The 24,365-nt window shown below is 44.0% G+C and overlaps 1 protein-coding gene across 1 annotated transcript in view; it reads right to left on the bottom strand.

The window, feature by feature from the left end:
- Positions 1 to 20,533: 20,533 nt before the first annotated feature.
- The window catches only part of ociad1 (OCIA domain containing 1), a 31,877-nt gene continuing 28,045 nt past the window's right edge, over positions 20,534 to 24,365 (bottom strand). Inside the window, exon 8 of the mRNA XM_072252727.1 lies at positions 20,534 to 21,955. Coding sequence (XP_072108828.1) covers positions 21,918 to 21,955 — 38 coding nt within the window. The 3' untranslated portion in view covers positions 20,534 to 21,917. The remainder of the gene's footprint in view (positions 21,956 to 24,365) is intronic.

The raw sequence follows: 24,365 nt of genomic DNA on the forward strand, positions 1-24,365 counted from the left end.
TGTGTTGGGTCGGGGGAAGTTGTGGACCGCGTCTACCTTCGCAGGCAGCGGGGTTGCCCGTCTTTAGTAATCCTGTGGCCCAGGAAGTCAATGGTGTCGAGTCCGAACTGGCATTTGGCTGGATTGATTGTAAGGCCGAATTCGCTCAGGCGGGAGTAGAGCTGGCGGAGGTGGGACAGATGCTCTTGCCGACTACTGCTGGCTATGAGGATGTCGTCCAAATAGATGAATGCAAAGTCCAGGTCGCGTCCCACCGCGTCCATTAGCCGCTGGAAAGTCTGTGCAGCATTCTTTAGACCAAACGGCATTCAGAGGAATTCGAAAAGTCCGAACGGGGTGATAAGTGCTGTTTTGGGGATATCATCCGGATGTACAGGGATTTGATGGTATCCCCGGATGAGGTCTACCTTGGAAAAGATCCTTGCGCCCTGTAAGTTTGCTGCGAAGTCTTGAATGTGCGGCACAGGGTAGCGGTCTGGCGTTGTAGCCTCGTTCAGTCTGCGGTAGTCACCGCATGGTCTCCAGCCCCCCGTTGCCTTGGGCACCATGTGAAGGGGGGAGGCCCATGGGCTGTCGGACCGTCGTATGATCCCCAATTCCTCCATCTTCCTGAACTTCTCCTTCACCATTCGGAGTTTGTCCGGGGGAAGCCTTCGAGCACGGGCGTGGAGGGGTGGTCCCTGGGTCGGGATGTGGTGCTGTACTCCGTGTCTGGGCATGGCTGCCGTGAACTGTGGTGTCAGTACTGATGGGAAATCCGCCAGGACCCTGGTGAATTCATCGTCGGACAGTGTGATGGAGTCCAGGTGTGGGGCTGGCAACTGTGCTTCACCCAGGGAGAACGTTTGAAAAGTCTTGGCGTGGACTAATCGCTTCCCTTGCAGGTCGACCAGCAGGCTGTGGGCTTGTAGAAAATCTGCCCCCAGCAGTGGTTGGGCCACGGTGGCCAGTGTGAAGTCCCACGTGAACTGGCTGGAGCTGAACTGTAGCCGCACCGTGCGGGTGCCGTAGGTTCATATTGTGCTGCCATTTGCGGCCCTCAGGGTGGGTCCCGGTTCTCTGTTGTGGGTGTCGTAACTCGTTGGAGGTAAGACGCTGATCTCCGCTCCGGTGTCGACCAAAAAGCGGCGTCCCGACTGCTTATCCCAGACGTACAGGAGGCTGTCCTGATGGCCAGCCGCCGTAGCCATCAGCGGCGGCTGGCCCTGGCGTTTCCCGGGAATTTGCAGGGTGGTTTGCAGCGGCGGGCCTCTGTGCCCCACTGCTGGTGGTAGAAACACCACTGTTCGTTGGGCTCCTCACTCCCGTCGCCGGGTTTTGTAGGCTCTGCTGCCGGGCCTGGTCTGGTCTGTCGTTGGGCACGCGGCTTGGTGATCTGTGCGACGGATGCCCCTCTCTCTTTCCTGGCATTCCACAGCACATCTGCTCGGGCCGTCACCTCCCGGGGGTTGCTGAATTCTGCGTCGGACAGCAACAGGCATATGTCCTCGGGCAGTTGCTCTAGGAACGCCTGCTCAAACATGAGGCAGGGTTTGTGTCCTTCAGCCAGGCCCAGCATCTCGTTCATTAATGCTGACGGCGGCCTGTCTCCCAAACCATCCAGGTGCATTAAGAGGTGTGCTCGTTCGCGCCGTGAGAGTCCGAAAGTCCTTATGAACAGGGCTTTGAATGCTGTGTATTTGCCGTCCTCCGGGGGCGACTGTATAAACTCCTCAACTTGTGCAGCAGTCTCCTGGTCGAGAGAGCTCAGCATGTAGTAGTAGCGAGTGTACTCCGAGGTTATTTGCCGAATGTGGAATTGTGCTTCTGCTTGTTCGAACCATAATTGGGGTCGCAGCGTCCAGAAGCTTGGCAGTTTTAACGAAACTGCGTGAACAGATGCAGCGTCGGTCATCTCTGGTCCAAATATCGTTTGGGCCGTCGGGGTCACCAATTGTAGCGGTGTGCTACACACAGCGCTAGAATAACCACACGGAGTCGGTGAGTTAGAGTTGCGATGAAAGAGATTTATTCAAACTTCGCAACCTGCTTTAAAGCCTTCCCGTTCCCGCCCTCCCTGGGCGGGATTGCTGTGGGGAATGCATATTCCCAGACCCTTTCTGCACGCGGGATTTTCCCCCTGCTGGTGAAGATGGCCTGGCGCCCTTTTTTGGGCCAGCCCTCTGCCTGCGCGCGCTGTTGTGAGCCAGTTCGTGTGTGCCAGAAAGTGGGTCGCCACAGTCTGTCATTTCTCTGCCCATTTTCCAGCTGGTCCAAATCCAACTGCAAACTCTGATAGTCTTCCTCACTGTCCACTGTACCCCCAATCTTGGCACCACCCATAAATTTGCTGATCCAGTTTACCACATTATCATCCAGGTCATTGATCCAGAAGACAAACAACAACAGACCCAGCAGGAATCACTGCGACACACCACTAGTCACAAGCCTCCAGTCAGAGAGGCAAATATCTATTACCACCCCTTGGCTTCTAATGTGAAGCCAATGTCTAATCCAATTTATTACCTCACCTTGACTGCCAAGCAACTGAACCTTCTTGCCAACCTCCCATGCGGGACTCCATATAGACAATATCCACCGACTTGCCTTCATCAACTTTCCTGGTAACTTCCTCGAAAAACTCTAAGATTGGTTTGATATGACCTACCATACAGAAAGCCATGTTGATTATCCCTAGTCAGTCCCTGTCTATCCAAATACTTATATATCCAGTCCCTTAGAATACCTTCCAATAACTTAGCCCCTATTGATGTCAGGCTCATCGGCTTATAATCTTCTGGTGTATTTTTAAAGCCTTTCTTGAGCAGGACAATATCATTTCCCTGCAGGATCCTCCAATCCTCCGGCACCTCACTTATGGCCAAGGGTGATTTAAATCTCTCTTCAACTTCTGCACTATTCTCCCACAGGGGATTTATCCACCTTAATTTGCCTCAAAACACCTCCTCCTCTGTATTATGTGTAGGGTCCATGACCATGTTGATGCTTTGCCTCACTTCTATAGAATTTGTGTCCACCTCCTGAGTAAAACCGCCCCACTCCCCCGTGCAGCAGCAACAAACCTTACTGCTTGGATATTAGCCCCCTTCCAGTTCAGGTGCAAACCATTCCTTCTGTACAGGTCCCACCTTTCCTGGAAGAGAGCCCAATGATCCAAAAATCTGAAGCCCTCCCTCTTGCGCCATCTCCTTAGCCACATGTTAAACTGCATGATGATTTCTGTTCTCACTAGCAGGTAGCATGGATAGCAATCCTGAGATCACAACCCAGGAGGTCCTGTCCTTTTACTAGAACCTAACTCCCTGAACCCACTTTGCAGGACCTCATCACCCCTCCTGCCCATGTCATTGGTACCAATGTTGACCATGACCTCTGGCTGCTAATCCTCCCTCTTAAGAATGCTGTGGACTCGATTCGAGATGACTCTGAACCTGGCACCCGGGAGACAATCTGGGAATCTCAATCCCATCCATAAATTCTCCTTTCTCTTCCCCTAACCAATGAATCCCCTATCACCACAGCTGGCCTTTACCCCACCCCTCACTCTTCCCTTCAGAGCCATAGACCCAGACTCAGTTACAGAGTCCTGACAGCTGAGGCTTTCCTCCACTAGGTCATCACTTCCGACAGTATTCAAATCGGTATATCTGTTGTTGAGTGTAACAGCTACAGGGATGCTCTACTCTAGCTGTGTATCCCCTTTCCCCTACTGATAGTCACCCAGTTATCTGCGTCCTGCACCTTGGGTGTAACTACCTTTCTGTATGTTCAGTCTATCAACCCCTCAGCCTCCTGAATGACCCTGAGTTCATCCAGTTCCAGCTCCAGTTTCTTAGCACGGTATGTTAGAAGCTGCAGCTGGACGCAGTTCTTGCAAGTATAGTGATGAGGGACACTGAGGCTCTCCCTGCCTTCCTAAATCCTGCAAGAGGGCGTTCCATTATCCTGCCTGGCATCCCCACTGCTCTAATGCAATAAGAAGGAAAAGAAAGTAGAAATAACATAACAAAATCTACCTATGGCCTATGCCTCTCCTTGAGGAAGCCCTGATGAGTCAAAGCCTCAAATCTGACACTGGCCCACTTGCACAATAACCACTCCATTTAAACCCACTTCTTTTAATTAGATCCTGCCAAGTGCCTAATTATGCGCAATTCAATGTCACCTTGGGAATTGTGACACATAAAAGGTGCTGACTTTTTCTTGTCACTTCGTTTAAATTCATTCTCCCTCTACGCAATCCAATTCTCCCCGGAAACTGTGATACACAAATAGTGCCAGCTGCCCCGCTCGCTTCTTTTAAACACACTTTCCCTCTACAAAATCCAGTGTCTGCTCGGGAACTGTGGTGCGCAAAATGCACCAGAAAGGATATAATTTTGCTCTAAGACCCTCCCTTCTTAAAAAAAAATACACTTCCAAGCTTCCTTCTCTGATTTGGCACCAAGGAAGCAAGTAGGGAGAAAATTCAGAAATTTATTTCGGAAAGAGCATTTTCCTCCATCTGTTTTCACTTAGTATTTGGCTGTTCCAATCAGCATAATTGTTAAATGGTACTTATGAAGAGACAAATGCAAGGATTTATTGCTTTTATGCTCCTGGACCTCAAGAGAGTAGGTGTGTTCAAATAGAACACACACATGATGTGGGCTGGAAGTTTTATCTGCTTTGTCATGTTCAACACATGTTCCTTGCCACTTGTTCCTGCACAGTTTTGAATTGATCCTCTACTTGACATTGTTTACTCAACTCCAGCTCAAGAGTATATGACTGGAATAACAGTAGCACAGGGTAGAAGATGGGTGTGGTACTGTGTACTGGATTTTCCAGCCAGCCCATTGTGCTCTGACAGATATTGTCACGTTTTACTTCTGCAAATTTTGGATTTGCATTTCCATCCATGTCGAATTTTGTGTCCAAGTGGAGTTCTTAAAAACGCAGCAATCACTTCATGATTATAAAAATAAAAATCTGGGCAAAGGAAAATATCATGGTGAGGTACTTCTTGGGTGGAGTGGAGCTCCCTGAATAAACTACTTGTACATAGGCACATATTTTTGCACACAAGTCATGCCATTCCGGATAATACACATAGATTCCAGCTTCTATTGAAAAGGCTGATTGTTCCTAAAACACAGTCACTTTGAGTCTCTGCTGTTGCTACCATGTTATTTTTTTTTACCAACTAAGTACTTACCACTTCCCATCCCGAATGGGGAACAGAGCAGATTCCAAAAAATGACCTACTGCACTTAAGTATGGATTTGGTCATGTGATAAATTCCAGACCAGCACGAGAACCCACTGAAGAACCACTGTTGCTGAGCACAGGCAGGGTATACTGGTTGGGTGTGATTCTTGGGGAAGTGTTATGTTCAATGGAGCAAACAGACATTTAGTTAAGGACATTTGTTGTACAAAAGATAGAATCATAGAGTAATACAGCACAGATACAGACCCTTTAACCCATGCTTCCCGCTAGTCCCATTTCATATCATTGACCCATATCCCTCTAAATCCAGCCCTCCACATACCTATCCAAGTGCTTCATAAATGATACTATTGTACTTGACTCAACCATTAACTACCACACAAGTACTCATCACCATCTGTGTGAAAATGTTATCTCTCAGGTCATTTTCAAATTTTACCCCCTCTCATCCTAAGTCTATTTCCTGTCATTTTGGATTTCTCTCACCTGGGGAAAAGACAGTTAGTTATCCTATCTATGCCACTCGTAACTTTAAATGTTTCTTTAAAGTCACCCTTCATTTTCCAATGTTCCGAGGAATAAAAACCTAGCCTGGCCAACCTATCCCTCAAACTCAGGCGCTTTAGTTCTGGCAACATCCATGCAAATCCCTCTGCATTGTCTCTAGTCTAACTACATCTTTTCTATAGCAGGGTAACCAAAACTGAACACAATACTCTAAATGTGAGGGAGGGAGAGGGGGAGGGGAGGAAACGTTGACTCAGACCATGAGAACACTGCGTCGGGCATTTTCATGCCTTAAAAGGCGCAGATTAGAAGTCTGGGGCGCCACTCCTTGCACAGACTAGAGCAATGTGCCTTGCTCAAGGACACAAACACGCTGCCACAGCTGAGGCTCAAACTAGTGACCTTCAGATCACTAGACGAACACACGTGACCTCTCCAATTACTTACACAACTGCAGCATAACAATCTATACATCTACAATACAATGTTCCAACTCCTGAATTTAGTGCCTTGACAAATAAAGGCCAGCTTGCTAAATGCTTTTCACCACCCTGTCTACCTGTGACATCGCTTTCAACAAACTTCACCTGCTGACCATTAAAGCAGTGGACAATCTGTTATTTCCTCTACTCTCCTGTTTCTAAAATTCCTTCACTCCCTTCCAAAAGGCTATCAGTTTCAATCATGACTCTGCTCAATAATCCAGTGTGCTCATTTTGCTAGCTTTTCCAGAACTCATCAATATATACTTAGCTGCAATCACTGATTGCAAGTTGCAATTTCACCTCATTTACAGATACATGTACTCTCCCATTTCATCTTTTTTTACTGGTAAGTCCATTGTCTCTACCCTCAACTCATTATTTCCCATTAATTTCTTCCCCTGGACTTTCATATTATTTATTACTAGGACAGATCTTGTTGCAGCAGTTCCAACCTGAATTAATAGGGCTTGGCTGCAGCCTAAATCCCAAACAAACAGACTTACTAACAGAATACAATGATTTATCTGCTTGTTTACTGTAACATCAAACTCATTGTGGAGTCTTGCCAAATATTCCAGTCTTCACAATTTTCATTGGGTGTGGTGTGAAAAAACTGCATCTCCATTCCTGCACCAGGCAGGTTTGTCAGGAGAACTGAGACTCCATTGGACTGGCATTTGTGTGGATCAAATAATTGCAAATTAGAATACATAAAGAAAGACGTCTTTTGTTTTGGATCCCAACCCCCCCACCCCCCACTACTCTACCTCCCAGTACTTACAGTATCCCTGCAGGGATCACTCCCACCATGATTCGCTTGCCCATTCATCTCCTCCCTCACCTCTATTCAGGGCCCAGAACAGGCCTTCCAGATGCTGAGGCGTGCAACAAGAACTGGCAGGAGTGGATTGCCAAGGTGAAAAAGAAACTGGGACTGTGGGGAGGGTGCTCCCTATCGATAACGGGCAAGAACCTGGTCATCAGGTGTGAGGTGCTCTCAGGGCTGCTGTACTTGGCGCAGGTGTGGCCCGTCCCCCACTCCTACAGCTCGGAAATCACCCGAGCTGTCTTCAGATTCATCTGGAGATCCAAGATGAAGTGGGTCAGACAGACCGCCATGCACAAGTCCCTGGACAATGGGGGCAAGAACGACCCCAATGTCACTCTCAACCTGGTGGCCAGCCTCGTGTGTGGCTGCATCAGGTTGTGTGTAGAACCCAGATATGTGGGCACCAAGTACCACTATGTGCCCAGGTTCTACCTGTCGCCCTGGCTACGAAGGATGGGTCTGACCCCACTCCCGTGCAGCGCCCCAGTCAGCTGGTTGTTGCCGCCATACTTGTTCTTCATAGAAAAGTTCTTCCAGGTCAATGCCTCTGACCACAGGGTCATCAGGCAGTGGTCGGCACGTAATGTCCTGCAGGCACTGCAGGAGAAGGATGTGATGGACACAGTGGGGTGGTTCCCTGAGCAGACCGTCCAGTTCATCTGGCAAAATGCCTCATTGCCAGACCTCACCAACAGGCACCAAGACCTTGCCTGGCTGCCGGTGAGAGGGGCCCTCCCAGTCAGAGCCCTCCTGTACGCCCGGAACGTCGTCTCCGCACCCCACTGCCCACGGGAGGACTGCAGTGAGGAGGAGTCTGTGACCCACCTCTTTGCACACTGCCAGTTCGCAAAGAGGGTGTGGAGGAGGATGGACAGGCTAGTGTCACGTTTTATCCCCAGCAGCTGCGTAACAGAGGACTCTCTGATCTACGGGCTGTTCCCGGGGACACACACGGAGACCAACATCCGGTGCTGCTGGCAGATCATCAACTCGGTGAAAGACGCTCTTTGGTCGGCCCGAAACTTGATGATCTACCAGCACATGGAGATGTCTGTGGGAGAATGCTGCCGACTGGCACATTCTCGGCTGCAGGAGTACGTGCTGAGGGACGCACTGAAACTCGTGCAGCCACTGCAAGGGCCCGGTGGGGAAGGACCACAGTTTAGGGTTCTTCTCCCGAGAGAGTGGGAGGGGTCGGGGGGCGGGGAGTATACCCCTCAACAATGGTGTGGGAAGGTGAACCAACGGAGGGCCACGTGGGTGGCCAGAAGTATGGTTATCTAGACACCATTAAGGGAAACGTATGTAAAGGATTGAGAGTCATTGAATGGTTTATTGTATATAATTTTATTTTTGAATAAAGTATATTTTGAAATTGAAAAAAGCACTACACTTGTCAATCTGTTGGGATCATCTACTGTATCTGGTGCTCCTGATGCAACTCCTCTACAACAGTGAGACCTGAAAGATTGGGGACAGCTTTGTCAAGCACCTTCACTCCATCCACAAGATGCAGGAACCCTAACACTAACTCTAATCCTAATGAATGGCCACTCATTTTAATTTTAATCCCCATTTCCATTCTGACATGTAGGTCCGTGGACTCCTCTGGAGCCTGGGTGAAACTACTCTCAGGTTAGAGGAGCGTAGCCTCCAACCTTATGATATGAACATCGACTTCTGGACCTTCTGGTAATTTTCCCCCTCCTCTCTTCTTCAATTCCCTATTCTGGCTCCCCATTTACCTTTTTGCTTCTCCTCTCCTCACCCATCACTTCCCCTGGTGCCCCTGCCGCTTCCCTTTCTCCCTTGGTCTACTCTCCTCTCCTATCTGATTCTTTCATCTCCAGCCCTTTACCTTTTCCACCCAACTCCCAGCTTCTTACTTCATACCCTTCCCCTTTCACCCATCACCTTTGACATTGCACTCGTTCCCCTCCCCCATCTCTTTATTCTGGCTCCTTCCCAGTCTTGACGGAGAGGCTCGGACCAAAATGACGACCCTTTATTAATCTCCATAGATGCTGCCTGACCTGTTCCTCCCAGATTTGTGTGTGTTACTCTTGATTTCCAGCACCTGCAAAACATTTTTGTTTTGGCTAACTGTTTCCAGTCAGATTTCTTCATATATTTGGGAGAATTTTGATTTCTTAAAATTTACTTTCATTTTAATAGACTTTAAATTGTCTCCACAAATTGCCAGGATATTTAACAAAGCTCTAAAGAACAATGGTTTGCCAAATGTCAAAGCTTTGAAAAAAGTTTAAGAGCAGTGTTTTCTCACTGTGCTGCAGGAGGCCCTCTTACCAATCAGACAGATTCTGGAGTCCAGCATGTTTTCTACCACCGAGCTTGGCCCTCTGCATTTGGACCAGTTTCCTGTAGGTAGAAGTCTCTGTGATGCCTCAATGGTATGAAGTGCTTTGTGAGGTTGGTGATGAAACATATCAACTCTTACCCGAGAGGTGACTTGGATCCATTCCAATTTGCCTACTGTCACAACAGGCCAACAGCAGATGCCATTTCATTGGCTCTTCACTCAATCTTGGAACATCTGGACAGTGAGGATGGATAGATCAGGATGCTTTTCATTGACTACAGCTCTGCATTCAATACCCATCAAAACTATTCAATAAGCTTCACGACCCAGGCCTCCTTGTGCAACTGGATCCTTGATTTCCTCACTTGCAGACTCCAGCCAGTTCGGATTATCAGCAACATCTCCTCCATCAGCATAGGTGCACCACAAAGCTCCGTGTTTAGCCCCCTGTTCTTCTCGCTTTACACTTATCACTGTGTAGTAGCACAGCTCCAATACCATATTAAGTTTGCTGATGACATCACTGTCACTGGCTGAATCAAAGGTGGTAATGAATTAGCATATAGGAGGGAGATTTAAATCTGTATGAGTGGTGCCAAAACAACATCTTACTCAATGTCTGCAGGACCAAGGAGCTGATTATTGACTTCAGGAGTAGGAAACCAGAGGTCCACGAGCCAGTCCTCACTGGGGGATCAGAGGTGAAGAGGGTCAGCAACTTTAAATTCCTCGGTGTTATCATTTCTGAAGACCTGTCCTGGGTCCAGCACTTAGGTGCCATTACAAAGAAAGCACAGCAGCAACTCTGTTTTCTTAGGAGTTTGCAAAGATTCAGCATGTCATCTAAAACTTTGACAAACTTCTATAGATGTGTGATGGAGTGTATATTGACTGGTTGCGTGTCTCTTTCTTCAGGAATGCTTTCACCTTCAGCCCTCTAGAGACCACATCTGCCAGATTGCTTGAAGTATTTACATACCTCCACTGAGATGCCTGTGAGACCTTAAAGAACTTCTGATCACAACTGGCTCTTTTCCATATCTGGTTATGACTCCAATCAGTGAGCTAGTAAGATATGGTCTCTGTGAGAGCTGAGCATTAAGTGATATTCCCTGAAAAGTCGCTCCACAGTCAAATGCAACACTAAGTTTTCCTTTTTGGGAGTGATAAAGACCATGATGTGGAATATACCAGTCTTCAATTACTGCATTCCAGATCCTCCGTTGACACTCTTCGGCATAACGTTTGGAAATATCACTGTTCATGTAAGTTGTGTAGTCAGTATGAAATGACACATCCTTCTTAAATTTCTTCCTTAGATTTAGAGCATGCTGTTCAGCAATCTTCCTGTTATTTGGCATGTTAACCTCCTGCTTTCCCAAAGGGAAACTAATCTAGTAGTGGCCATCCACCAGTTTAAAAAAAATCGCAACCAGCTCCATGAACTTGTGATCCTCTCTTGACAAACCAGGCCGTTTAGCTTGACTGCATTCAGAGAATTCTGCCTTGAACTGCTACTGTCAAAGCTCATCCAATTTCAAAACTGAGATCCTCTTAACTGTCAGCTCAGGCTGTGCACAGTCTCGTCCATCACCATTGTTTCATTTGAGTGGTGCCTTCACAGTCCAACCAAACATTGTTCTAATCACATAATGTTCATTATTAACACTGCAAAGCACTCGCGACAGCTCCAATGCTTTACGCACATTCATCCCTATCAGCAGCTCAATTTCTGCATCAGTCTCTGGCAAACGGCCATTCTCAGGTGAGACCACCTCTGGAGATCCCTCTGATGTGGAATGTTGTCTCCATGATCAGGCATACTTTCCTCTGTAAAGATGTTAGATAGTTCACAATAACTTTCTCCATCTAAGCCAGCCATTTCCAGTCCTGAAACAATGTAACTTCTCACAACCTTCTCTAGACCCACAGTGCGCAACAGAATGTGTGTCCTTTTTCCTGTGAAGTTCAGCTTGTTCATTAGGCCCATTGTGCCAAACACTGCTGTATTCCCTTGATTTAGGAGAGCACAATACCCAGTCATTACCCTTCTTAGACTTCACTTGTATTGGAATTATGGAAAGTTTACAATCATGATCACCAGTCCCGGTAAGGTCATTAGATACCAGGACACTGCTGTCTGATTCTTTCATGGCTTAGACAATAAGACCATATAATATTGGAGCAGAATTAGGCATTTAACCATCGAGTCTGCTCTGCCATTTCATCACGGCTGATCCGTTTCCCTCGCAGCCCCAATCTCCTGCCTTCTCCCTGTATTCCTTCATGCCATGACCAATCAAGAATCTATTAGCCTCTGCCTTAAATATACCAAATGACTTGGCCTCCACAACCACCTGTGGCAATGAGTTCCACAAATTCACTACTCTCTGGCTAAAGAAATTCCCCCTCAACTCAGTTCAAAATGGAGTCCCTCTATTCTGAGGCTGTATCCTTTGGGCTTAGACTCCCCCACCCTAGGAAACATCCTTTCCACATTACACTCTGTCAAGGCTTTCAACATTTGATAGGGTTCAATGAAATCCCCCTCATTCTTCTGAATTCTAGTGAATACAGGACCAGAGCCATCAAACACTCCTCATACGATAAGATTTTCAATCTCGGAATCATTTTTTGTGAACCTCCTTTCCATTAGTTCCAGGTTCAGTTTTAGTTTTACTTCTCATGGTGGCCATAGTAGAGGCAAAGCGGCTTCCTTTAGCCTGAGAATGAAGTTATGACTGAGCTTTGTTCACACCTTTGCTTATTGCTGGTGATGTAGCATCTTGTATATTCCCAAACACTGGGTCTGTAGCAACCTTTACTTGCCCTTCAATAAAATCAAAACATCAGCAGAAGTGGTCTTACAGTTGTGCCTTTCTTGCAGTTTACAGACCACTGTTCTTCATTTACCCCTAAGTGTATAGTGCAATCTCTTTACAACAATCGACATTAGCAAGCACGTCCAGCTCGTGCATGTACTGCATTTCTTCCATGGCACTGCAACAGCCTCTAAGACTGTAGTCTTGAAGAGCTTCTGCATTTTCGGATTTGATAAGTACCCAGGAAAGAGACTTTAGAACATAGGTGGATGCATTTTTTTGTTCTTTACCAAAATGATCCAGTAGTAAAGCCTTAGCTTTGACATATTCTTTCTTAGGGTCGACTTGCTAGCAACTTCCGACAAGTTCTTGAGGGCAAACCCTAGTGTACTGTTCAAGGAAATAAAGGTAGTCACTCTAGCTGCTAATCTTGCCTTCAAAAGCCCTCATAAAAGCCCTCAATAATTCAGAAATGGATTGCCATCAAAGATTTGAATCTCTCTTTTAGGCAAAGATGACTGTGTTGTTGTGCCAATAAAGCTGTTATTTCATTTTGCTTCCTCATAATATCAATAATACTGTTTTGATCTCTATCGTCTGAAACAAGAGTGCTTCCATGCTCTGAGTGTATGTCCCCTTTGAGCTGTTGGATATGAGATAGGTTCAGTGTCTCATTTGTGCACGCTGAGAGTAGACACCCTGAACTACCTCTTAGGGGTCTTGTTGATGCATCCTAAACTCTTGAGGAACCAATGAATCAACATTGATAGTCTTTTTGTTTTCTTCTGTGCCTTTTCAATAGAGGAACTCACACCACAGGACTGTCCTGCTGGAGCAGTTTTACCACTCACCACACTTGAAGCCTTTAGCACATTAACTTTAGCCATGTGTGTGGCAATTTCTTTCTGCAAGTTAAGTTGCTCCTTTCTTTTGCGTACCTGTTCCTTGCTCTTCTGTAGCTGCACGTCTTGCTCTCACAGCACATGTTTGTTCTTCTATAATCAATGATGTGTGATTAATGCAGCTAAATCAGAGGAGGTATTAGATACAAAAGATTTTCTTCTTCTTGCAGAATTTTGAGCGCTGACACTTGACACACTGTCCTTTGGTTCTACATCATCCTGCTATACATGTAGACAAACCATGCCTTGGAATTTGAGAAACATTGTGTGATGGAAGGTGAGACATAGATTCACTCATTGCAGTGAAACATGTTTGGGTCAACCATTGATTCACAACCTCTATTATTGCACTACTATAGCTGTCAATGTTTGAAAAACATTCCTTCTGCTTTCTTGTTCATCCTTGGGAAATAATGACAACAGCTTCACAGAGATAGTCAAGACCTCAAGATAAGAATGCACTTGTGAGGCATTTTATTTTTCACAAGATAATTGATGGCATTAACTTTGTTCACATTTATGTTATACTACTTTCGAAGACCTTCAATTTGATTTGCCTTAGCTTTAGCAGTAAGTTTAATTCCTCGTCAGCTCCAACTTCAAGGTTGCTGATGTCAGTTCCATGCTTCGATACACTCGTTACTTTCTCCTTATTGCACAACTCACAATTAACTCTTTGTTTGCCCACAGCATATTCATATAACACACAGTGAATATTCCATTGAGTAAACATGGGCAACAAACAAACTGTCCACCCATCCACAGTGCTTAAACTAAACATTCAACTCAAATGTTGGCAACCCGGACAATATTTCAGCAGTTCGACAAAACAACAAACCCTTTGGCAAAGACCATGCAATCAAGGAATGGTCCCTAATGGGCAGGCAGTGCTGACCATTGAAAACCATGTTCAAACCACAAATACACAGCATGAATCAATAAAAGGTCGCAGATAATCCTACCACAAGTTGCTCCACTTTAGCCCAAAGGTCCGAGGCAATCCTTTGCCATAGACCGGTGTCTATTTGGCATGACTATTTTTTTGTTGACCAAAACAAAGTGGTTACTTGAAAACAAACCAAAACTGCTGAGAAACTCTGTACAGGAATTGACACTGTATGACGTACTTCCAAGTAACTGAGTTCCAAGTCGAAAAAGTATGTTCAATCCTTTATTATGAAACCAGCAAAGATGAACAATTTTATAATGATAAAAAAATACAACTAAATTAGTGATATAGTGAAATGAGTAATTAGCATTCAAATTAGTGTAATTAAGAAATGAACAAAATAATATCAGCCCGGTTCACCCCCCCAAACTAAACTAAGACAAAGCATGAATATGTAACTGTACTCCTTTACTTCTACCACTTCTCATCCCACATGACAAATTACTGAAACCCATAATAAATGTGCAATACAAAATACGATGCACGTGGCTCCAGTACAGCCTATTAAGGCCAGGCTTAGAGCAATCCCAATAACTAACTTATTTCCCTGTAAACTATTCTCACAAACACTGATAACAGTAACAGTAGCTAATTAACCTAACGTTCATTTTTGGGATGATAGGGAAAGTTTTAATGACCACATCACAAACATAAAGCTCCTAAAAGCACTGGAGATCAGAATCAAATCTGAAGATGAAGGAGTTGCCCCACTTATTGCTCTTGTAATGTTGTTCTTCGAGCTCATGCTGGGATTCATTGTGAAAGTCAAAGTAAAATTCATTATCAAAGTATGTATACGTTACCGAATACTACCTCAAGATTCATTTTCTTGTAGGCAATTACAGGTAAATTAAAGAAATACAATTGAATTTATGAACAATACATAAACAAAGACTGACAAACAACCAATGTGTAAATGAAAAACTGTGCTTTAAAAAAAATACTAAAAACATGAGTTGTAAAAAGAGTGAATCTGTAGGTTGAATTGAGGTGAGTGAAGTTATCCATGCTGGTTCAGGAGCCTGATGGCTGTCAGGTAATTACTGCTCCTGAACCTGGATAACAAGGCTTTTGTACCTTGTGCCCAATGGTATTAGCAAGGAGAAGATGGCCTGGATGATGGGGGTCCTTGATGATCAATGCTACTTTCTTGTGGCAGCGTTCGCGGTAAATATACTAAATGAAAGGGAGGGCTTTGCCTGTGATGGACTGCGCTGCATCTACCACCTTCTATAGATGTTTCCATTCCCGAGCATTGGTATTTCCATACCAAGTGATGATGCAATCAGTTAGTTTGCCCTCTACTGTGCATCTATAGCAGTTAGTCTACGTTTTTGATGACAGACTGAATCTACACAAACTTCCACGAAAGAAGAGGCACCATTGTGCCTTCCTACAAAAGGAACCTCACAAAAGGTGATGGATTCATTGTGTCCTTTGTTTTCAAGATTAAAAGACTTGGGTGACAGCTTGATGGAACAACTCTTCCCAGTCCACCTTCACCCGTGATTATCAGTCATTTAATTTCCTTGGCATTCGTATATCAGAGAATCCGTCTTGAGTCCAGCACATAGGTATGATCACAAAAGGTGATGGATTCACCTATTGTGAGGTAAAGCTCCCCCCCCCCACCCCAGTCATTGAAAACATCTGCATGAAATGCTGTCATACAAAACCGGCATCCATCATCAGGGATTCCACCAGTCAGGTCATGCTCTCTTCTCTCTGATGCCATCAGGTAGAAGGTACAAGTGCCAAGATCGAGATCAGTTGTTACCCCTCAGCCATCAGGCTTTTGGATAAAAAGGAATGGCTGCACTCACTTGCCCCATGGTTGAAATGTTCCCACAACCAATGATCTCACTTTAAGGACTCTATCTTATGTTTGCATTATTCATTGCTATTTAGTTACATTTGCACTTGCATAGTTTGTTGTCTTCTGCACTCTGGTTGACCTTTCATTGATCCTATTACAGTTACTATTCTACAGATTTGCTGAGGATGCCCACAGGAAAATGAATCTCAGGGTTATATGTGGTGACATATAGGTACTTCAATAATATTTACTTTGAACTTCGTGATTATACCTATGTGCTGAACCCAAGACAGATTCTCTGATATACGAATGCCAAGGAATTTAAATGACTGGTAATCATGTGCGAAGGTGTACTGGGAAGAGGTGTTCCATAAAGCTGTCACCCTTTTAATCTTGAAAACAAAGGACCCTACATCATGAGCATCGAATTCTATGGATTCTGGAATTGTCCTTGTGGTTTGAGGATAGCAAATATAACACTGTGGCGACCCACTTTCCAGCGCACTCGAACCGGCTCACAAAACAGCGCGCGCAGGCAGAGGGCCGGCCCCCAAAAAGGCGCCAGGCCATCTTCACCAGCAGGGGGGAAAACTTGAGCGTGGGAAGGGTCTGGGAATATGCATTCCCCACAGCAGTCCCACCCGGGGAGGGCGGGAACGGGAAGGCTTTAAAGGAGGCCGCAAAGTTTGAATAAACCTCTTTTTTTGCAACTACAACTCACCGACTACGTGTCGTTATTCTAGCGCTGTGTGTAGCATACCGCTACAACACCACTATTTAAGAAAGCATAGATAGAGAAAACAGCGAACTATTGACCTCTTAACCAAACAGTACTGTTAGGGAAAACATTTTAATCGATACAAGATAAATAATGAAACACCTTGAACAACATAATAGGATTCAGTAGAGCCAACAATTAATGACAGGAAAGTCATGCTTGTGATCTGTTGGAATTTTTTGACAATGCAGCTAGCAGAATAGTGAAGGGGGAACCAGCTAATATGATGCATTTGGATTTTAAGGAATTCCAAAAACTCCTGCATAATTAGTTTGCATAATGTTGTTTGCATAATTAGTTGATCAGCAAGTTTAGAATCTATTGAATTGGGGGTAATGCACTGACATAAATTGAGTTCTGATAAAGGATCTCAGCTTGAAACATTAACTGTTTATTCTTCTCCGTATATGGCATTAGGCTACATGTGTTGTATACAAAATGCGTTCTGCTACTTACCAGGTAGACCGACAATAATTTTCATACCCATAGTTTGTACTATCATGGAGCTGGGCAATGGGAATTTCATCATCTGCGGGTTCCTCTCCAAGCTGCATACCATCTTACATCTAACATAGAATAGTACAGCACAGTACAGGTCCTTCCGCCTACATTGTTGTGCCGACCCTCAAACCCTGCCTCCCATATAACCCCCCACCTTAAATTCCTCCGTATACCTGTCTAGTAGTCTCTTAAATTTCACTAGTGTATCTGCCTCCACCACTGACTCAGGCAGTGTATTCCATGCACCAACCACTCTCTTGAGTAAAAAACCTTCCTCTAAAACAGCGGTCCCCAACCATCGGGCCGCAAAGCATATGCTACCAGGCCGCAAGGAAACGATACGAGTCAGCTGCATCTTTCCTCATTCCCTGTCACGCACCGAACTTTAACATAGGGTTGCTAACTGCCCCGTATTTGCCGGGACGTCCCGTATATCGGGCTAAATTGGTTTGTCCCATAAGGGATCACCCTTCTCCCGTATTTCCCCCGCTAAGGTAGAGTGTTCCTATGAAACCTTTCGTGCCGAAATGGGGTGAAGCGAAGAAGCAATTACCATTAATTTATATGGGAAAAATTTTTGAGCGTTCCCAGACCCAAAAAATAACCTACCAAATCATACCAAATAATACATAAATCCGAAAATAACTCTAACATATAGTAAAAGAAGGAATGATATGATAAATGCACACCCTATATAAAGTAGAAATAATGTATGTACAGTATAGTCGGGAAGATGAAGACAAAACCTATTTGTGAGAAAAAAATCGGCACGTACACACATGCGCACACAGGTGCCCGCGCAAGGCTTCATGGTCATGGTAGTCTTTTCTGGGGTAAAGTGTCCCGGGATTTGACTGCTACTTTTGTCCTTTATTTGGGAGTGAGAAAGTTGGCAACCCTAACTGTAAAAGACATGTTGAGGTGAGTTTAACCCTACTTGAATGCCCCCCCCCTCCCCCGGGTCGGCCGGTCCGCAAGAATATTGTCAATACTAAACCGGTCCGCCGTGCAAAAAAGGTTGGGGACCCCTGCTCTAATATCCCCCTTGATCTTCCCTCCCCTTACCTTAAAGCCATGTCCTCTTGTATTGAGCAGTGGTGCCCTGGGGAAGAGGCGCTAGCTATCCACTCTATCTACTCCTCTTAATATCTTGTCTACCTCTATCATGTCTCCTCTCATCCTCCTTTTCTCCAAAGAGTAAAGCCTTAGCTCCTTTAATTTCTGATCATAATGCATACTCTCTATACCAGGCAGCATCCTGGTAAATCTCCTCTGTACCCTTTCCAATGCTTCCATATCCTTCCTATAGTGAGGTGACCAGAACTGGACACAGTACTCCAAGTGTGGCCTAACCAGAGTTTTATAGAGCTGCATCATTACCTCGCGACTCTTAAACTCCATCCCCCGACTTATAGAAGCTAACACCCCATAAGCTTTTTTAACTACCCTATCTACCTGTGAGGCAACTTTCTGGGATCTGTGGACATGTACCCCCAGATCCCTCTGCTCCTCCACACTACCAAGTATCCTGCCATTTACTTTGTACTCTGCCTTGGAGTTTGTCCTTCCAAAGCGTACCACCTCATACTTCTCCGGGTTGAACTCCATCTACCACTTCTGCAACCTATCAATGTCTCTCTGCAGTCTTTGACAATCCTCTACACTATCTACACCACCACCAACCTTTGTGTCATCTGCAAACTTGCCAACCCACCCTTCTACCCCCACATCCAGGTCATTAATAAAAATCATGAGAAATAGGGGTCCCAGAACAGATCCTTGTGGGACACCACTAGTCACAACCCTCCAATCCGTATGTACTCCCTCCACCACGACCCTCTGCCTTCTGCAGGCAAGCCAATTCTGAATCCACCTGGCCAAACTTCCCTGGATCCCATGCCTTCTAACTTTCTGAATAAGCCTACCGTGTGGAACCTTGTCAAATGCCTTACTAAAATCCATATAGATCACATCCACTGCACTACCCTCATCTATATGCCTGGTCACCTCCTCGAAGAACTCTATCGGGCTTGGTCGACACGATCCGCCCTTCACAAAGCCATGCTGACTGTCCCTGATCAGACCATGATTCTCTAAATGCCCATAGATCCTATCTCTAAGAATCTTTTCCAACAGCTTTCCCACCACAGACATAAGGCTCACTGGACTATAATTACCCGGACTATCCTTACTACCTTTTTTTGAACAAGGGGACAACATTCGCCTCCCTCCAATCCTCTGGTACCATTCCCGTAGATAACGAGGACATAAAGATCCTACTCAGAGGCTCATCAATCTCTTCCCTCGCCTCGTGGAGCAGCCTGGGGAATATTCCATCAGGCCCCAGGGACTTATTCGTCCTAATGTATTTTAATAACTCCAATACCTCCCCTCCCTTAATATCAACATGCTCCAGAACATCAACTCATATTGTCCTCACTGTCATCAAGTTCCCTCTCATTGGTGAATACCGAAGAGAAGTATTCATTGAGGACCTCGCTCACTTCCACAGCCTCCAGGCACATCTTCCCACCTTTATCTCTAATCAGTCCTACCTTCACTCCCGTCATCCTTTTGTTCTTCACATAATTGAAGAATCCCTTGGGGGGTTTCCTTTACCCTATTCGCCAAGGCCTTCTCATGCCCCCTTCTTGCTCTCCTCAACCCCTTAAGCTCCTTTCTTGCTACCCTATATTCCTCAATAGACCCATCTGATCCTTGCTTCCTAAACCTCATGTATCTGCCTTCTTCCACCTGACTAGATTTTCCACCTCACTTGTCACCCATGGTTCCTTCACCCTACCATTCTTTGTCGTCTTCACCTTAACATGTAAACATATCAATAACCATTGTAGTTACTGGGTCTAAACAATGAGAGTTCCCATCTTACAACATTACGAGAATACCATCACCAGAAAGAACTGCTGTGACTCAGACTGCAGTTACTCAAAGGTAATTAATGAAGGACTTCAACAGAAGCCTCACCAGTGGCTCTCAGGTTTCAAAAGAAAAATCATAGCAGATACATAAAACTTTGTTTTGAGATACTTAACAATTGCAATTGCATTTTCATTGGAAAGCTGGTCATTGGAGGGCAGACAGAAAATACTGCATAGCCTGCAGAGTAATTCCAGCATCTGTAGTGATAGAAATAAGATTAAATTTTCATTCTGATGGTCTTTCATCAGAACTGAGAACTTCTTAAGTCAGAAGCTAACTTTTTTCCCCTCATATGTATTCATAACAAATTGTTAATGCACTTAATGGCCCATTAAGTACCATTGTTAATTTGTTACATCCCACTCCCTAAATATCCTAACTTCATTCTTTCTGCAAATATAGTTCTTCCAGCTAATTATGAAGTAAAAATTTGCATAGACTGAATGAAAGAACACTACTACGTTCAGTAAATATGACAGAAATAGCACGAGACATTTAATTGTTTGTAAGACTCAAATGTATAGTTACATCAGTAGTTACACTGTCATGAATATAATAAAATCTATCCATACTATCCTTTAGTCTTAACAGTCACATTTTTACAGATACTGATTACAAAGTTTCAATGGTAAATCTGACTATCTTCCTTAGGCACAAATTAGTCAAATGACGTCCCCCTAGAGACACCTCCTTATATACCCTCTCGTGTGAGCAGGGCAATGAGTGGGGCTAAATGCTCAATATACTGAATTGTCTATTCTTGACTGGTTAATTTGAATCGGCCTTGTTTGGATTGGTCAATTTTTTAGGCCAAACCATCTTCAGGAATGTGTGGTCTCAGACTGGAGCTATCTCTACACTCTTAGAACCCACATTTAGGTCCCCCCACATGCTCCATCTCTAGTGATTCTCCAGTCTTTCTCTTGTAGACATTCTCTTCTTTGCCAAGGATGTTGGCCTCATCAAACCTTGGTCTACATAAGCATGACAGGCAGTGTTCAGCGATCCCACTTCATTCTACTCTCAAGTTTTTTAAGGCACTCTTATGTTCCGCTATCCTGCTCTTCAATGTCCTTCCAGTATCACCAATTTAGCATGATTTTAGAGGTATGGAGTATACAACTCCCTGACACAGTTTGTTAGGTCTTCTAGGTGCCACTTTCAGTCCGTTTACCTTTTTAGGTGCTTCTTAGCCCTTTTCTAATTGTGTCCTCACTTTTTGCTTTTAACTGGACACCATAAGTCTGCCTTTTCAGTTGTTATAGCCAAGGCTTTGTTTCAAAACTGTCCATGAATAAATTGCATAGAATGGGAGATAAAGGAGATCCCATGGCTATTCATCAAATTAGAAAACTGTGCAAGACACACAAAAGCTTCTGTAGTCAGTTATGGATATAATAAACAATGGAAACTATCATTTTAGTATAGTCCACTATTTTGGTTTAATTTGATGAACAACAGCAACATTTTTCAGAAACCATAGTAAATAATCATTTATATTAAGGTTGTTCATTGCAGCTTTAAGCTAAAGGAATATTTTATTTTGTGAGTATTTTTCCTGTGGAAAACAATTTCATTGAGAAATGATTGCATGTGTTAACAAGAATATTTGTGGCAATTCTACAAGTCATAATTCTCATAACAAGAAACAGAATAGACAAGTCCTTGACTGGCATTACCAGCTTAGATTTACTATCAGTGACAGGCGAAGTGGATTCCAGTATAATGTATATCGTAATTTTTGTCATCTCATCTGTAGAGTATGAGTCCAGCTTTCCAGATTAAATAATGCTGAAGAGTATGGTGATAATAAATACTTATGGGTTTATTACAAGCTTATTGTTGTTGCTGTATTTCTTATTCGTCCCAGGCATCTCCATATTTGTTGGTTTTTGCTATGAGGAAAGACAATCAAAACACTGATTAGAATCAGGACAAGAAGCAGATTATATCACTGGCATCATGATATCACTAATATCATATGTCATGAAATTTGTTGTCAGCAGTACAGTGCATTAAATAAAAAAACCATAAATTACAAAATATATATAGAAAAATTAAATAAATAGTGCAAAAAGAGAGAAATCAAAAATAGTGGGCCATTCAGAAATCGGACGGCAGAAGGGAGAAAGTGTTGAGAGTGTGTTTTCAGGTTCCTGCCTCTCCTCCTTGATGTTAGCAATCAGAAGGAGGCATGTTCTGAGTGAAGGGGGGTCCTAAATGATGGCTGCGCCTTTCTGAGGCATCGCAAGATAAATGATAAAATTAACCTGTACGTAAAAACTATGTTTGTACTCAGCTACAGATCCTCATGAGTATCCAATGATGAGTAACTCACCTGACAATGTAAAATCTTTCAAACAACTAAACAAGACAAGTCAGGAATGTGATAGCATATTCTCTACTCGATTGGTTAAGCAGAACTCTGTTAACTCCCAAATAGTTTTCATCATCCAGGACAAAATAACCCGATTTGATTGGTAATCCATCCTCCACTGGCACACCGTATTAGCAGTGTGTACCATATTCCTAAATACGCTGTCATTACTTGCTGGACTACTTCGATAACAGCTCCCATAATAGCAACAAATGGGAACATCACAAGTCACTTTGGAAGTGGATATATTACCAAATGATTACATCATACCCCAACCAAAATTCAAACAATTTGTTTAAACTAATTAAAAGAAATCTTAAATCTCCGTAGTACTTATCATTCCAATTTGGAACATATCATTTGTACAAACCCCATTTGCAGAAAAGTTGGGATATTTTCCAAAATGCAATAAAAACAAAAATCTGTGATATGTTAATTCACGTGAACCTTTATTTAACTGACAAAAGTACAAAGAAAAGATTTTCAATAGTTTTACTGACCAACTTAATTGTATTTTGTAAACATACACAAATTTAGAATTTGATGGCTGCAACACTCTCAACAAAAGTTGGGACAGAGGCATGTTTACCATTGTGTTACATCACCTTTTCTTTTTATAACATTTTTTAATTGTTTTGGAACTGAGGATACTAATTGTAGTAGATTTGTAATTGGAAATTTTGTCCATTCTTGCTTGATATAAGACTTCAGCTGCTCAACAGTCTGTGGTCTCTGTTGTCTGATTCTCCTCTTCATGATGCTCCATTCATTTTCAGAGTCAATGGTACCTTCACATACATGCAACTCACCCATGCCGTGGGCACTGATGCACCCCCATACCATCACAGATGCTGGCTTCTGCACCTTTCGCTGATAACAATCTGGATGGTCGTTTTCATCTTTGGCATGGAGAACTCGACGCCTGTTTTTTCCAAAAACTAGCTGAAATGTGGACTCATCTGACCACAGCACACGGTTCCACAGTCTTTCGGTCCATCTGAGATGAGCTCGGGCCCAGAGAACTTGCCAGCGTTTCTGCATACAGTTGATGTATGGCTTCCTCCTTGCGTAATACAGTTTCAAGTTGCATTTCTGGATGCAGCGACGGATTGTGTTGAGTGACAATGGTTTTCCGAAGTACCCTCGAGCCCAGGTGGCTATAATTGTCACAGTAGCATGACGGTTTCTTAGACAGTGCCGCCTGAGGGCTCGAAGATCACGCGCATTCAACAGTGGTTTTCGACCTTGCCCTTTACGCACTGAGATGTCTCTGAATTCTCTGAATCTTTTCACAATATTATGTACTGTAGATGTTGAAAGACCTAAATTCTCTGCAATCTTGCGTTGAGAAATGTTCCTTTTGAACTGACTAACAATACTCTCACGAATTTTGGCATATAGGAGTGAGCCACGACCCATCCTTGCTTGCAAAGACTGAGCCATTGATAGACGCTACTTTATACCCAGTCATGATACCACCTGCTACCAATTAGCCCGCTTAATGTGGAGTCTTCCAAACCGGCGTTACTTGAATATTCTGTGCAGTTTTCAATCTTATTTTAACTCTAGCCCAACTTTTGTTGAGTGTGTAGCAGCCATCAAATTCTAAATTTGTGTATGTTTACAAACTACTATTAAGTTGGTCAGTAAAACTATTGAAAATCTTTTCTTTGTACTTTTGTCAGTTAAATAAAGATTCACATGAATTAACATATCACAGATTTTTGTTTTTATTGCATTTTGGAAAATATCCTAACTTTTCTGGAAATGGGTTTTGTACATATTTAGGTAATTCTCAATCAAACAATTATTGGGTTGCCACCATCATAAGAAACCTAGCTTTCATGTGAGGGTGCCACAGGAGCACAGTGGTTAGAGTGATGCTATTACAGCTTGGGGGGTTGGAGATCACAGTTCAATTCCAGCGC

Source organism: Mobula birostris, chromosome 3, assembly GCF_030028105.1.
Source record: "Mobula birostris isolate sMobBir1 chromosome 3, sMobBir1.hap1, whole genome shotgun sequence".
NCBI classification, from domain to species: Eukaryota; Metazoa; Chordata; class Chondrichthyes; order Myliobatiformes; family Myliobatidae; genus Mobula; species Mobula birostris.